Here is a 13,785-nt window from a genome sequence, read left to right on the forward strand (position 1 = left end):
GTCAGTTTTAAAGCATGACTGCCTCTGGTAATATATTTTTAGTTAATTGGCTATTAGGTTATTGCCTTGACTGTCAAAATCTTTCTCGTCAAGGCTTCTCTGTTTCCCTGCCATTGTATCTGAGATGCATATATAATTCTGAATAAAATACAGAGATATTTTCAAATGATTTTTTAAAAATATTGTGGATCATTATCCATAATTTAACGAACTATATATGTACAGACCTCCAATAAATTCTGACCTTCAGTGCACACATTCAGAGTAAATAATTTTGTGGAATGCCCAATGAGGACTTTTTTACTATTACCTCTGTGCTCTTTACTACTTTACGCTGGAGGCTGTTTATTCATGTTTAATGCTAAATTGCCTCCTTTTATGCATGGGTTCAACAACATACCTGCAAGTGGCAGTCCAGAAGTGTCACGCCAAGGAACTTGAATACTGTATTGCTGATAAGAGCTTTTCTAATATTTTTATTGTTTTCTAATATCTAAAAGGGCTTCCTGAAGGTGTTTTTACCGTACAGACACTATCACATATCATTAAGTTTAGAAAAGTTCCAGAAATGTCTTCAACTAAGATAACTGAAAGGGTGACTAGTCAATTGGTCCAGGTCCCTTTCTTTCCCAGAGAGGAGAGAAACAAGCCTTCTCCAATGTGGTGCCCTCTAGTGTTTTAGATTACAACTCCCACCAGCTTTACTCAGTACAATTTAGCATCAGGGATGATATGAGTTGTATTCAGAATTTCTGCAAAGCACTAATTTGGAAAAAGTTGACCAATGCATATATCTCAGTAGCTAAGCATTAAACAAAAAGGTGAACTCTACATGATTGCCACTCTGGATTTCAATCATCCTACCCAGAGTTTTTCTGAATGATAGGAAGGGCCTTTCATGATCTGCAGAAAAAAGAAAGAATAATCAGATACATTCCCAAGATGACCCTGATGGAACCAACAAATTACAGAAGAGAACTGCCAAAACATAAATAATATACTCCTCAAATTCTTTGTGTTTTACTTATTCTTCTGCTTCATTAGGTGACACTGTTGGACGCTATCTCATTGGACCCCACGGTCCACCTGGTCCTCCAGGACCTCCAGGAATCACCATGGTGGTGCATCCTTGGATTTGATGAATTGGCCCGCCGTGTTATGAATTATATGACTTGTAAGCACTATGTTTTTATGTACCCAGCTTGCATATCTGCCATTTAGTCTTCATTTTTACATATGCAATTGTAATACAAATAAGAACAGAATTTATTCCTGTCTTCTTTGTCAGAAATTATTAGTGTCTTGGACACTGCCACTTTTTCTGTTATCTGTAGCCCAACAAATGGTCCTTTTTGGATGGCAGAGGTGCACGGAGAGATTAGGGCCTCATCTTAAAAATCTGATTCTGGTTGTCTCATCCATAACAGAAAAGGGTTTCTGATACCTTGGCCTGGTATTGGTTTTCACCGGGCTTCCATTTTCATCTTCACCACATTTTAACAGCCCTCCAAGTTCTTTAGCAATTCTGTTTCCCTGTTCCCAAATTCTGAGCTACCCTAGCTCTTTATGCAAATATGTTGAATTAAAGCAAATTTCAGTATACAAAGGACACCCTTCTGAGTATTCTGTGTGACAAAACCACATGCCAATGAATCATGTTATCTAGAATAAACACCCTATTGAAACAGATGAATGTGCAGCATGTGATCACACATGTTAAGCATACTGAAAGTCCTACTAAATTCAGTGGAAACGCTTTCCAAGGAAAGTTAAACATATATTGAATTGTAGTGTGAGTGTTTCAATGTGCACCCTTCAGTTATGCAAATCTCTATGAAACTTGCATAGCAATTCATTTTTGTGAATTGCCTGTTTTCCCTTTTTGGATTCAGTGGCCATATGTGTCTTAAATCCCAAATACACTGCCGAAATAATCCAGTTTTACACGGCTTAACGCTCTGGCTCAGTGTAGGGAATCCTGGGAACTGGGTTAAACAATACACTCATAATTTTAAAATAAACCTTCTTCTCTTCAGCAGCCTAATTTTATTTGGCATGTGTATGGCTTTTTGTTGTTGAACAATTTAACCGAAAACCTTTGCAGATGTTGACAAACCCATAGTTATGGACCATTAGATCCCAATCTACAGTATGGTGTGATTACCCCAGAGAGTCATGTTGTTGGGTGGAATGTTAAATCTTTGGCAGTGGTGTTACAAACACTCCAAAAGAAGTACATCCAGTGCCACTGATATTCATACATACTTATCACCATGTTCTTAGAGCAAGTATTCAATGTGAGAATCATGGTATTAATTGAAGAAGATTGTCCTCGCCATGATAAGAGTGCTTCCCCCACAGTGAAACTTCTTAGTACATTGAGAACCACAACCAAATTCCTGACTAGGATATGGCCCTTTCTCCTCCAGCCAGCCAGGGGGTGGCCCTTTCTCTCCTCAACAACATTTCTTATGAGATGCTTTCTTGCCATGCTGCAGGAGTAAGTAGCTACAACCAAGGATGCAAAGAATAAGTACCATGCTTTAGAGATATGAGGGAAATGTATACTATAGGATATGGACTATGTCAATGCGTTGAACAATAAGTAAATCTGGTCCACTACCAAACGTGATGGTCAGTGGTGTAAAGAAAAGTACAAGGTATCAACAACCAGGGGAAACAGTTTTATCACTCCATTTCCATCCATTGCACGTTCTAAACAATTAAGAAAAATGGAATTTCAGTAATTTTGGCTGCCATTGGTCAGGCCTACAATTTCCTGTTGTTTGCTCCTTCATAATTAGAAAATATTAACATTGCAAAGTATAAAATATAATCATCATTGCAAATAGCTTCCGAGACATATAAACTATTTACATTTATATTTCAATTATGCTGTATCCTTTGTGATGGTTCTACAAAGCATATATCTACATCACAAAATTCTGGCTGGAAGATCTAGGACGGGATGAGGAATGTGTAGCCCTCCAGATGTTGTTAAATTGCAATTCTCAGCATCCTTAGAAGGGGCAGGAAGCATACATCTCCTACCCCTATTTTAGACAGTGCTTAATCTTTCATATTCTTGTAATTTGACAGAAAGATGAGATAGGAGTTTCTATATGCAGCTGAAATTGTAGCTGACAATGTTGTACTTAGTACCAACCAACATCCGTAAGCATGGCAAACTAGGTTCAGTGCAGAAGGTGTTTCGACAGCTAAAAAAGTGGCTAAATATGACAGAATTGCTTTGGATGAGGAGAGTGAGTGAAATTCTCTGGCTTTGAGCTACATGTGGCTCAGAACACTGCCATTTCCCGTCATTAACTTTCTGTACATCTGTAATAACCAACAAAATGAAAATTGATTTATTTTATTTTTTAGGAGATGAAATTCGGCCATATCTTATTGGACCCCAGGTCCCCAGGTCCCCCTGGGCCACCTGGACTGGGAGGAGATGGCTTATCTGTATCGTTGGACTATGATGAAATGGCAAGACTGTTATCAACTATATGACAAGTACTTGCTCCAATTTTTTTTAATCATTCCTACAGTTCTGCATAGCTTTCATGCTCATCAGATTCAGGTCCTCAGCACCCTAATTGGTATTAGTCTCAGAAGGAATTTTGCAAAAAATTATTAAGCTCTTGAGAAGCAACCTGGAAAAAACTAGACAAAACATGCCGTAAATGCATAATAACTCTGGCTTCTGTCAGTGATAAAAATTAGAACAATCTGTATTTTTAAACACCCCTAACTATCAAGTTGTCTAAACTTCTACATAGAAGTACATAAAAAACAAGAATCTAAGATCTTGTTTCCACAAGAAAGGCCAAATCCAATATACCACTGCCAAAGGTTTAGGGTGCTCAGATGGATGTCTGCCAGGCACTACTAATTTAAAGACATAGTGCAATTATTTTATCTTGCCCTCCTTAATGGATTTTCTGTGGGAGAAGAAGTGGAAAGAACTGTGAGAACCAGCTGGGTGGTGTTTTACTTGGACCCTCTGCCCATGTAAATTCCAAGAATGCGGCAGGATGATTGCCACAGTAAAGGCGTCATGTGGAAAACTCGTGAGCACTCACACACACCATCCTGAGAGTTTACGTAGGGTTGAATCATTCCTTAATTAACTCATTTCTAAGATTAATAATATAATATAATAATAATAATAATAATAATCAATATTTATTTGTATACCGCCCTCTGGCAAACCATCCGGGCGGTTAACAACAGTAAAATATAAAATATAACAATTAAAAACACTTTATCCCTCCCCCCCTTAAGACAGTATTAAACAGTATAACATATTAAAACACAATGTCAATGCATAAAAACAACAATTAAAAACTAAAACCCTGATATCCCTCTGTTGATCCTCGACCATCACTAAGATGGGGCCACGGGAGGAATGAGGGAATCAGGAACCTGGGCCGGGATGGTTAATCTGGAAAGGCCTGCCGGAAGAGATCCGTCTTGACCACTTTTTTAAAGCTGTCTAAGGATGTTATCTGACGGATCTCATTCGGCAGGTCGTTCCAGAGTTTGGGGGTGACAGCAGAGAACGCCCTCTGGGAGGTCGCCGCAAGCCTAGATTTTAAAGGCTGTAGTAAGTTCCTCCCAGAGAACCGGAGAGCGCGGGGAGGATTGTACGGGAGGAGGCGGTCCCTAAGATAGCTTGGACCCAAGCCATTTAGGGCTTTAAAGGTGATAACCAACACCTTGTACTGGGCCCGGAAGCTGATAGGCCCACAGCTGATTCTGTCCAGACTGGTATTCAATTAATGTGAGTTATATGTGCAGCACATAACCTTTTCTGTTTCCTCTTTAAAAATCTATAAAAAGTCTAATTTTCAAATTAATTTTACATCTATTAATTTTTAAATATTTATTAACATTGTAGGTTCTGGCCTTAGCATTGGGCTTCCTGGCCCACCAGGTCCTCCTGGTTTGCCTGGAACATCTTACGGAGATATCTTAGCTCTGCTCCGAGGTAAGCTTTGTAATGCTATCAAGCCATTTTGGAAGGTAATGTGTGTTGGCTAACAACATCAGGGTAGTATAGAAGTATTTTTCACATTTAATGTGCCTACAATAGTTAACAAGCTAAATATAAAATTAATATTAGACCATTCTGTTCTGACTAACAGGTCTCATTCATTCCAGTAGGCCTAATCTAGGTAGGACTAACATTTGGATGTAGCCCAAAGGTCAATGGCACCCAAATGCCATCTTTAAGTCCTAAGAAATGGAGTGCATATATTTTATTCAGTGAAGCAGATAGCAAGAGGTTCACTGTCACTTCATTCACCTGAGGTGGATAGTTAGATCTTGGAATTAATGAAGGTTAGCCCTGGTTAGTACTTGGATGGGATATTGCCAATGAATTTCAGGTGCAAGGAATACTGTAAAAACTATCGCTGAGTATTCCTTGCATAAGAAAACCCTATGAAATTCATGGGGTTACTGTAAGTTGGCAGGTGACAAGAAGGGATGCATACATGCATGCACACACAAAATAAACCCTATAACATAATCCAGTAAAGACTGAATGGTCTTCATTCATTTACTAAGAGGTAGCAGATTCTTATTGTCATCTCACCTCTAATCCAGTGAGACAAAAATTCATCCTGCCTTTTATATGATTCTGTTTTGGCAAGAAGTGAAGGAATAATTGTGTCTTGCTTACATAGGGAGGAAAGGGGGCTTAATCATGTGCTGGAGATTTATTAGCTTCCTTTGCTTTTTTCAGACTCTGAATTTAGTGGCATCGTAGGACCACCTGGTCCCCCAGGCCCACCGGGAAGCTCTCTCTCCACCCTCACATCAGAGGAAATCTTGACATACTTGCAAAGTAAGAACATTAGCCAGACTTTGTGGCTGGGCAGCAAGTAGATCTCTGGGGTTTCTTAGAGACACAGTGGGGGTGAAGGGAGGGGAGGACTGGAAACTATGGCTGTCCAGGGCAGAGTAAGGAAATTTTGTCATATACAGTTCATTGCAAAATAATCCAGTGGTTCCCACGGTCTGTGTGGTTCAGTCAGCTCCAAACAGTGTTGGTGACAGAATACCTAATGAGACAATCAAATGGGCCAGAATGTTTTCCAACATTTTTAAGGTGAGAAATTGCTTGAATGATCACAATGTAGTGGCTTTGGGGGTGGTGATGGACCATAGACCATTGAAAATGACTGATTACAATTTTAGTTGCTGAGTAGTGGCTGTCACTGTTTAATGCTTCAGGTTGCTGAGCTGCATTAAGTTCAAGATGCATGAAACATGGCTGGCAAACACAGGTGCTCTGGGGGAAAAAACCTACACAGTCAGGGGAGCTAGGGTCAATTTTTTTTAAAACAACACAATTTTTTCCTTCAGGAATTTTGTTCACCTAAATTATCAGAAATTCATTTTGACTTTCTCAGTATTTGGGAGTCAGGGTGGTAGTGGTGACATAGGGTGGCATCCATGGTACAATTGAAAGATATAGCCATGTTAGTTTATGGAATCAGTATGTAGAGAGATCTTGTAGCGGGGTGGCATCCAGTTAGTGATGTATGTGTAGGTACGTGTGGCTTACATTTGCATATGCCTCTTTTCAGATAGGGTGAAGGGAGTTATTCTCTATCCCACTTCACCCCTTCTAAAACCTTCCCCCAAAAGCTGTACAGCCTTGAGAGGAATTGTTTCTGCTACTTGCCACTGGGGAGGGGTGAGACGGTGAAAGCATAAGACAATGAAGATGTAGCTGTCCTGGGCTGTATGGGAAAGGAAAAGAAGGGTGCACTCCATTTATGTGGGCACTCTTCTCTCTTCCTCCCATCCAAGCTGAGACCAGCTGCTACTTCACTGTTTCAATTCCTTTCTCCTCCTCCTCCTTCTCCCCACCAGGAAGCAACTGCTGCTGTAGCGACAGCCCCTGGTATTTGACAACTGCACAGAGAGCTACATGGATGGGACATTATGCTCCACCTGACTGAAGTGGGATCTTACCCACTGTATCCCCCACCTGGCCACTCGTTCCTCTAGTATTGAATCAAAATTTTGCAACATATATCATTTTGAAATGTCCATGAAATTGTGAAGTCAAAGGTTTTTGTGGACAAAATCCATAGTTTTTGTGCGGGTTTTGGGCTATGTGGCCATGTTCTGGAAGAGTTTATTTGTGGTGTTTTGCCAGCATCTGTGATTGGCATCTGCAGAGAATGCCAGCATTCCCTGAGATGCCAGCCACAGATGCTGGCAAAATATCACAAATAAACTCTTCCAGAATATGTTCATGAAATTATTTTAAGGAAAGAATGGTGGCCTTTCACACATATATATTTGTAAAATGCTGTGAGGAGATGCCTGCAGTGGGCTTAAACCAAAGCCCTCAATCCTTTTGGTAAGCCTAACTATACCTATTCACCTGTGCAATGCAGTGATGGTGGTGAAATAGCCGCAGGCCCAGCAAAAAAAGTGGAGGGATGAGGGAATGGCTGTGAAAGTCAGAAAGATGCCCTGTCATCTCTCAAACTGTCTGAGAGCTGGCAGGGCAGATTTTCTGTCTTGACAGGGACAGCTTTAACCATTCCTCCTGCATACCCTTCCAAAAAGCTGAATTCACCAGCTGAATTCTGTCCAGATGTAGCTCTTGTAGGTGCATTTATTAGAAACATGCCTTGCTAAACACAATGAGGTTTATTTCTGAGTGTAGGAGTGCAGTTGTTAGAACTGGAAAAGCCTAAGCGGAAGGAAGGAATGGCAAACACAAAGAATAAATGGAAGCAAAAATCTAAAATTCTAGTTGCTGATCCTAAAGCAGCATAGTCCTAAGTGGATGTTTCTTTGTTAACCAGAACATTTTCTTCTCCTCCTTCTTCCTCTAAGGTGTGGGATACTCCTCACTTTCTGGACCCCCTGGCCCACCTGGCCCACCAGGGCCTCCAGGTCCACCTGGCTTTTCAGGAACTGGCCTTATTTCTTACGGCGATGGTATCTGGACTGACGAGTTCAGGAGTGAATTGATCCAATACCTTACTAGTAAGTCACATATTATATATACAGAGACACCCACTTATGAACACCTTTCTGCAGTTCTGCCTTCTGTAACTCTTGCTCATCTTGAAATTTCAAGTCTGGGCCTCATCCTGGCTCTCTGCCTAGGTCTGAGCTCATAGCCCATTTGTAGCAGCTGATAAATCCATACCACAGCTGTTAGCCTGGACTGATGGGCCCCTTGAGAAAATGAAAGTGTTTATTATGGTTTTGTTTTAAGGTGGAGCCACAATTATTTCCCAGTTTGGTTTTCTTTGGCCTGTCTGGTCTATGGAAAAAGCCTTTTCTTCAATCTGTCCTTCTTTAATGGGAACAGTGATAACTTAGAATGGCAGAATATTGTCACTGGCAGAATATTGTCTTTACTCCCACTTCAGTCTCTGTTGAAAGTTTTCAAACCCATATTTCTCTGTGAGCACTATGATGCCTGTCATTTTCTTTCTTATGCTAATACTGACTTGAAACAAATAATGACAACAGGTGTAATAATCACAGCAGGAGAGCAGAAGAATCAAAAGGCACCATAGTTGTCACCAACTAATTGTTGGTTAAAAATATAGATTTAAACACTTAATTCATTTTTATTTATTTGCTCAGGCTCTGAGTACCACCCCTCACAAAATATAATTTATTTTGTATACATAAACAAATGCAACACCAACAACTAAAGCAATATGAATATTGAAATAGCAAAATTGAATATTCATTTGAAAACTGATAGCTTAGTGAGAGGTACAAATCCTCTTTTTCCTGGATAGAAATATTTGTTTGTCAGACTGTTTCTGTTCTTTGCATTCATTGCAACATGGTCTATTCTGATGAACCTAGCATGTGAGGTTATTTTTCTACGGCAAATCCTTCCCAAAGCAAAGGAGCAGGACACTGAACTGAAAATCATGCAGTTGATTAGGCTGCTGCAGACTTCTGCAAGGCATTTCTCAACAATCTATAATTCCCAGTTGGGAGTCTCAGTCAGTGTAGCTCCAATACTGAACTTGAATTGCACCTCTAATTTCCTCTTGCACCCTTTGCAAGCTTCTGCACTTCTGAAGATCAACCTGATATCAGATCCTATCCTATCTGGTGCAAGTCTATTAAAACCTGCTACTATGTTTCATAGGTGATGATGTACGTGGTTTCATCAGAGGACCTCCTGGACCACCTGGGCCACCTGGCCCAAGAGCAGATAGCAACTTTATGGGCGAATCTTACAGAGGGTCTGCAAATTCAGAAGGGTCATATAGCAGATCTTCAAGTTCTGGCATGTCTTATGATGCATCATTATCCAGAGGAGGATCCTACAGCAGTTCATTGGGAAGCAATGGAGAATTTGATGGATCACTTGGAGCTGGTGGATCTTATGGTGGCTCACTGGGAGCTGGTGGATCTTACGGTGGCTCACTGGGAGCCGGTGGATCTTACGGTGGCTCACTGGGAGCAGATGGATCACAGATTAGATCTTCGGGTGCTGCAGGCTCCTATACTGGATCATTTGCTGGGTCACTGGATTATAATGAGTTGGCTGCCAGAGTGTCTGAAAATATACAGAGTAAGTAGGGCCACATTTTCTTCCATGCTTTCTGAAATGATCTGGCCAGTTGCAATAAGAAACAAAAAAAAATCTGGTGTAACTGAATGTTATACCTGTGTATTGAAATTTATGTTTTTGTTATGGACAGAGGAATCTACTATCTCCTTTGTGCAGTGATTAAAACCCACAGAAGACTCGCCTTAATTCTGGGGAGGAGGGAGGGGGTCCCTCAGCAATTTAATGGTCAGAGTAGAGCAGGTGGGCTTTGGAGACATTTCTGGCTTTGTGCCTGTAAGCAGATGTAAAATTAGAAAGGCATCCTGTGAAACCTTTTGGAAGAGGGGAGACATAGTGTAGTTCCACCAGGTTGGAACTTTATATCTCCTGATGTTGAATCCCAGGTGAGAAAATATATGGGACCTAGTACATAATACAACAAAGATTGTTGCTGTTGTGCTCCTTCAAGTGGTTTTCAATGTACAGTGAACCTATAATAGCATTTTCTTGGCAAGATTTGTTAAGACAGGGTTTGGCATTGCCTTCCTCCGAGAATGAGAGAGTGTGACTTGCCCAAGGTCACCCAATTGGTTTCTATGGCTGAGCAGGGATTCAAACATTGGTCTCCAGGGTACTAATCCATCACCCATGCAGGCTCTTACCTAATATACGAAAATATAAAAGTCCAATTGGTTGTTTTTTTTAACCGATCTTTCTGTTACACTAAAAAAAATACAAAAAGCTTTTAGAAAGTCTTGTTTGGCACTGTAGAGATTTGTTCTGTGACTTGATAGACCTCTTGGTGGGAATCTTGTGCAGGATTTATCTATGTGTAAAAACTAGTTACAGTGCTTTGCAAGGAATCCTGTCCCTATCCCCTGAATCTTACTGGGAAGCAGTGCTGCAGTAGATAAAGGTCTGTTACCTTTGATCGAGAAACAACTGACTGAGGTTCCCATTTCTTCCTGTGAGTGAGTGGTCCTTAAAACTAATTTTAGGATTGGCTTTTGGGATTTAAAAAAAATCTTCTGAAAGAATGGTTGAATTCGTAATAGTAATTTTAATCTGTTTTTAAAAAATCTTTTAAAATTATGTTTGTTGTCTACTTCATATCACTTTGAGACCCAGCAGACTGAGAGGTGAATAATGAACAGTTTCAATACATGAATAATAAATTATCGCATATCGCCACATTGAAAGGGAGCATCGGAGAACAATTCCACTCCTTCTCATGTTCTAGAAACATCTGACAAAATTCCATGTAATTTCTCAGAGTACTGCATATATGTAGTGTAGATCTTAGGGTGATTAATTTTTGGCATTCTTGGGAACCTTTTTTTTTAAGATTGCAGATGAAGACAGGTGCAGTTTCATTGGACTAGAAATGCTTGGGATGCTAGACTCTTAGATCTATAGTCATTATTACAAAGTTTGTGTGACACGAATCCAATCTGATGTAAGTTATGCACTAAGCAAGAATATTTCAAAAAGACAATGTATAAGTGCCAATCTTTATTTACATCAGACTCATGTCCCAGATTAGGCATCTGATTTGTATCTGTGCTAAGAAGTGTATTTGATGTACTTTGTGTTGAATATTTTCCCATTAAAGTTTTAGGCATGTCTTAAATAAGCAAAGAAGAAAAATGCTACAACCTCAATGGAAAGACATGACACTTGGGTCTGACTCCTTCTAGAACAGCATTTGCTTTATGGAAGAGCAACCATTTTTCAGAGTCAGAATAGACTCTTCAGTTCATGTGGGGGAAATGTCTGTCACTTGTGCTTTGTATTTTCCACTTCAAGCTTGTGTTTAACCTTCCCAGGCCGAGGTCTCCTCCAGGACATGATGACTTACGCTGTGCAAGGACCACCGGGACCTCCAGGGCCTCCTGGCATCCCAGGCATCAGTAGAGTGTTTGCATCCTATGGCAATGTCACTGCAGACCTCATGGATTTCTTCAGAAGTAAGTGGTATCTTGCCTGTCATTGACTTTACCACATTGTATGGCCCTTTCTGTAATTTAACTGGGTAGACAGAAGTTGTGATGTAAATAGTAAAACAAAGCTTTGTGAGATACTGGATTTCTGGCCTTTTACAAGAGGATCATGAGAAAAACCCCTTGCCCTCGGATACATTTTTATTCTTTGATTGGTTCTGGCAGCCTAAATCCCTCTTGGAAGAATAAAAGTGTAAAGCTCAGCATTATGGATACTAATCTCCAGTAGGAATACTCCAGTTGAAGCCACAATATTTCTTATTACTGTCCTTTGTAATCATAAGAAATATGACACCCTATAATTTGTTCATTTTTCTGCAGCTTATGGAACGATTCCAGGGCCACCTGGACAGAAAGGAGAGATGGGATTCCCAGGACCAAAGGGTAAGCACCTTGTGTCACTTGTAGAACCCAGGAGGAGAGGGGTTATCCCTCCTCCCAAGTAATACTTTCCTTTTGACTCCCAAGGATGCATCCAGATTGTTGTTGTGGTGTACCTTCAAGTTGTTTCTGGCTTAAGGCAACCGTAAGGTGAACCTATCATGGAGTTTTCTTTGCATGATTTATTCCCAGACGGCTTGTGATTGCCTTCCTCTCAGGCTGAGAGTGTGTGACTTGCCCAAGGTCACCCAGTGGTTTTTTGAACCTTAACTCCAGAGTCATGGTAAGCCAGCCAGCACTCCATCTGAAGTTTTTCTGCAACACTACAAATCAGGGCACTAAGAAATAAGAACTGCAGTGCTCTTCTGGTTGAGGTGTGTGTTGAGATGGGCAGCTAGATAGACCACTCAGGGCTTGGCTTGTATCAGCATGCCCCACAACTGGGAGAGTACTACATTCATCATTTCCCAGTGGCCTTTTCTGCAGCTCCTGAGAATCCTTCAGTTGGGGTGTTGACTGGCTTGAGAGCTAGGTTTGTGAAGTCACATTCAGTCATTAACTACCCTGAACATGAACCCCAAAAGTTACAAGATCCTAAGTCTGGCTTATAATTAATCCAATCAAGATGAGATTTTAAAAAACAGAACACCAAGTTTTGTATTCCCATTTTCCTAAAGATTCCTCAGATACAAACTAAATTTGAAAAAGAGGCTCTTTAAAAGGCTCTACAGCCAGTGGTGCCAGTCTTGCTGATTGGATTAAAAATAGTTTAAGGGGCATTATTAAGAAAAAAATCCTTGCTAAATATATTTATGGGGGGAAAAAACTAGATTGTCTTTTAACCTATGTAGCATCTTAAAGGCAATAAAAAGTTCCCCTTATTAAATGATGAAACTAAACTTAACATTTATTTTGAGTTTGACAGTAAGAAAGTAAGTCTGGGAACAGATGGAAAAACAAATTTTTATCACAGATGCAGCATTTGTAATTAGTATTTTACTTCATCAATTGTATAATATCTCCCCCTCCCCAGCATATGTAAAGTACAAACAATTCTTGATAATGGTATAACGCATGCTCAATTTCATTTGAAGTAAGACTGCTTATTGGCCTATCTGTCATATCGTAACTTGGCTCCTTCTCTAGACACTTTCACACTGCGTAGTCTCTAATTATTAGAGTCTTTAAAACCCTTCATGGCTTGGGCCCAGCTTGCCTATGGGATCACCTTCTTCCATACAATCCATCTGCCCATTTAGGTCCTCTGGGAAAGATCTACTGCAGCCAGCAAAAACTAAGCTGGCTGTGGTTACCCAGAGGACCTTCTCCTCTACCACTCCCAAGTTGTGAAATGTCCTGCCAGAAGAGACCCGCTATACAGTCGGCCCTTCTTATACACTGATTTTTTATACACTGATTCAAGCATAACACGGTTTGAAAATGTTCAAAGAAAGTATAAATTTCAAATATCAAACCTTGATTTTGCATTTTTTGTAATGGACACCATTTTGCTATGTCATTATATTTAATGGGACTTGAGCATCCATGGATTTTGTTATACACGGGGGATCTTGGAACCAAACCCCAGCGTATAACAAAGGTCCACTGTATTATTAATCTTGACAGCTTTAAAAAGGCGAGCAAAATGGATCTTTCCAAACAGACCTTCCTGGATTAGCATCTCAGTCGCTTCCCACTGACTACCCTCTGTTTTGTCCGTTTAAATAATCTTAACTGTATTGTTTTACTGTTACTGCTTATTGTTGTGATTTATTGGTTAGGGTGGGTTTATATGGGGCATTGTATTTTAAAGTTTTTAATATTATTGTAAGCCAC

At 40.2% G+C, this 13,785-nt stretch overlaps 1 protein-coding gene across 1 annotated transcript in view; it reads left to right on the forward strand.

Annotated features, from left to right (window-relative positions):
- Positions 1-13,785, forward strand: part of COL17A1 (collagen type XVII alpha 1 chain) — a 98,433-nt gene that overhangs the window by 81,821 nt on the left and 2,827 nt on the right. Inside the window, 6 exon segments of the mRNA XM_042458495.1 lie at positions 4,907-4,996; positions 5,756-5,857; positions 7,873-8,025; positions 9,161-9,589; positions 11,395-11,535; positions 11,890-11,952. Coding sequence (XP_042314429.1) covers positions 4,907-4,996; positions 5,756-5,857; positions 7,873-8,025; positions 9,161-9,589; positions 11,395-11,535; positions 11,890-11,952 — 978 coding nt within the window.

This window comes from Sceloporus undulatus, chromosome 3 (genome assembly GCF_019175285.1).
Source record: "Sceloporus undulatus isolate JIND9_A2432 ecotype Alabama chromosome 3, SceUnd_v1.1, whole genome shotgun sequence".
NCBI lineage: Eukaryota > Metazoa > Chordata > Lepidosauria > Squamata > Phrynosomatidae > Sceloporus > Sceloporus undulatus.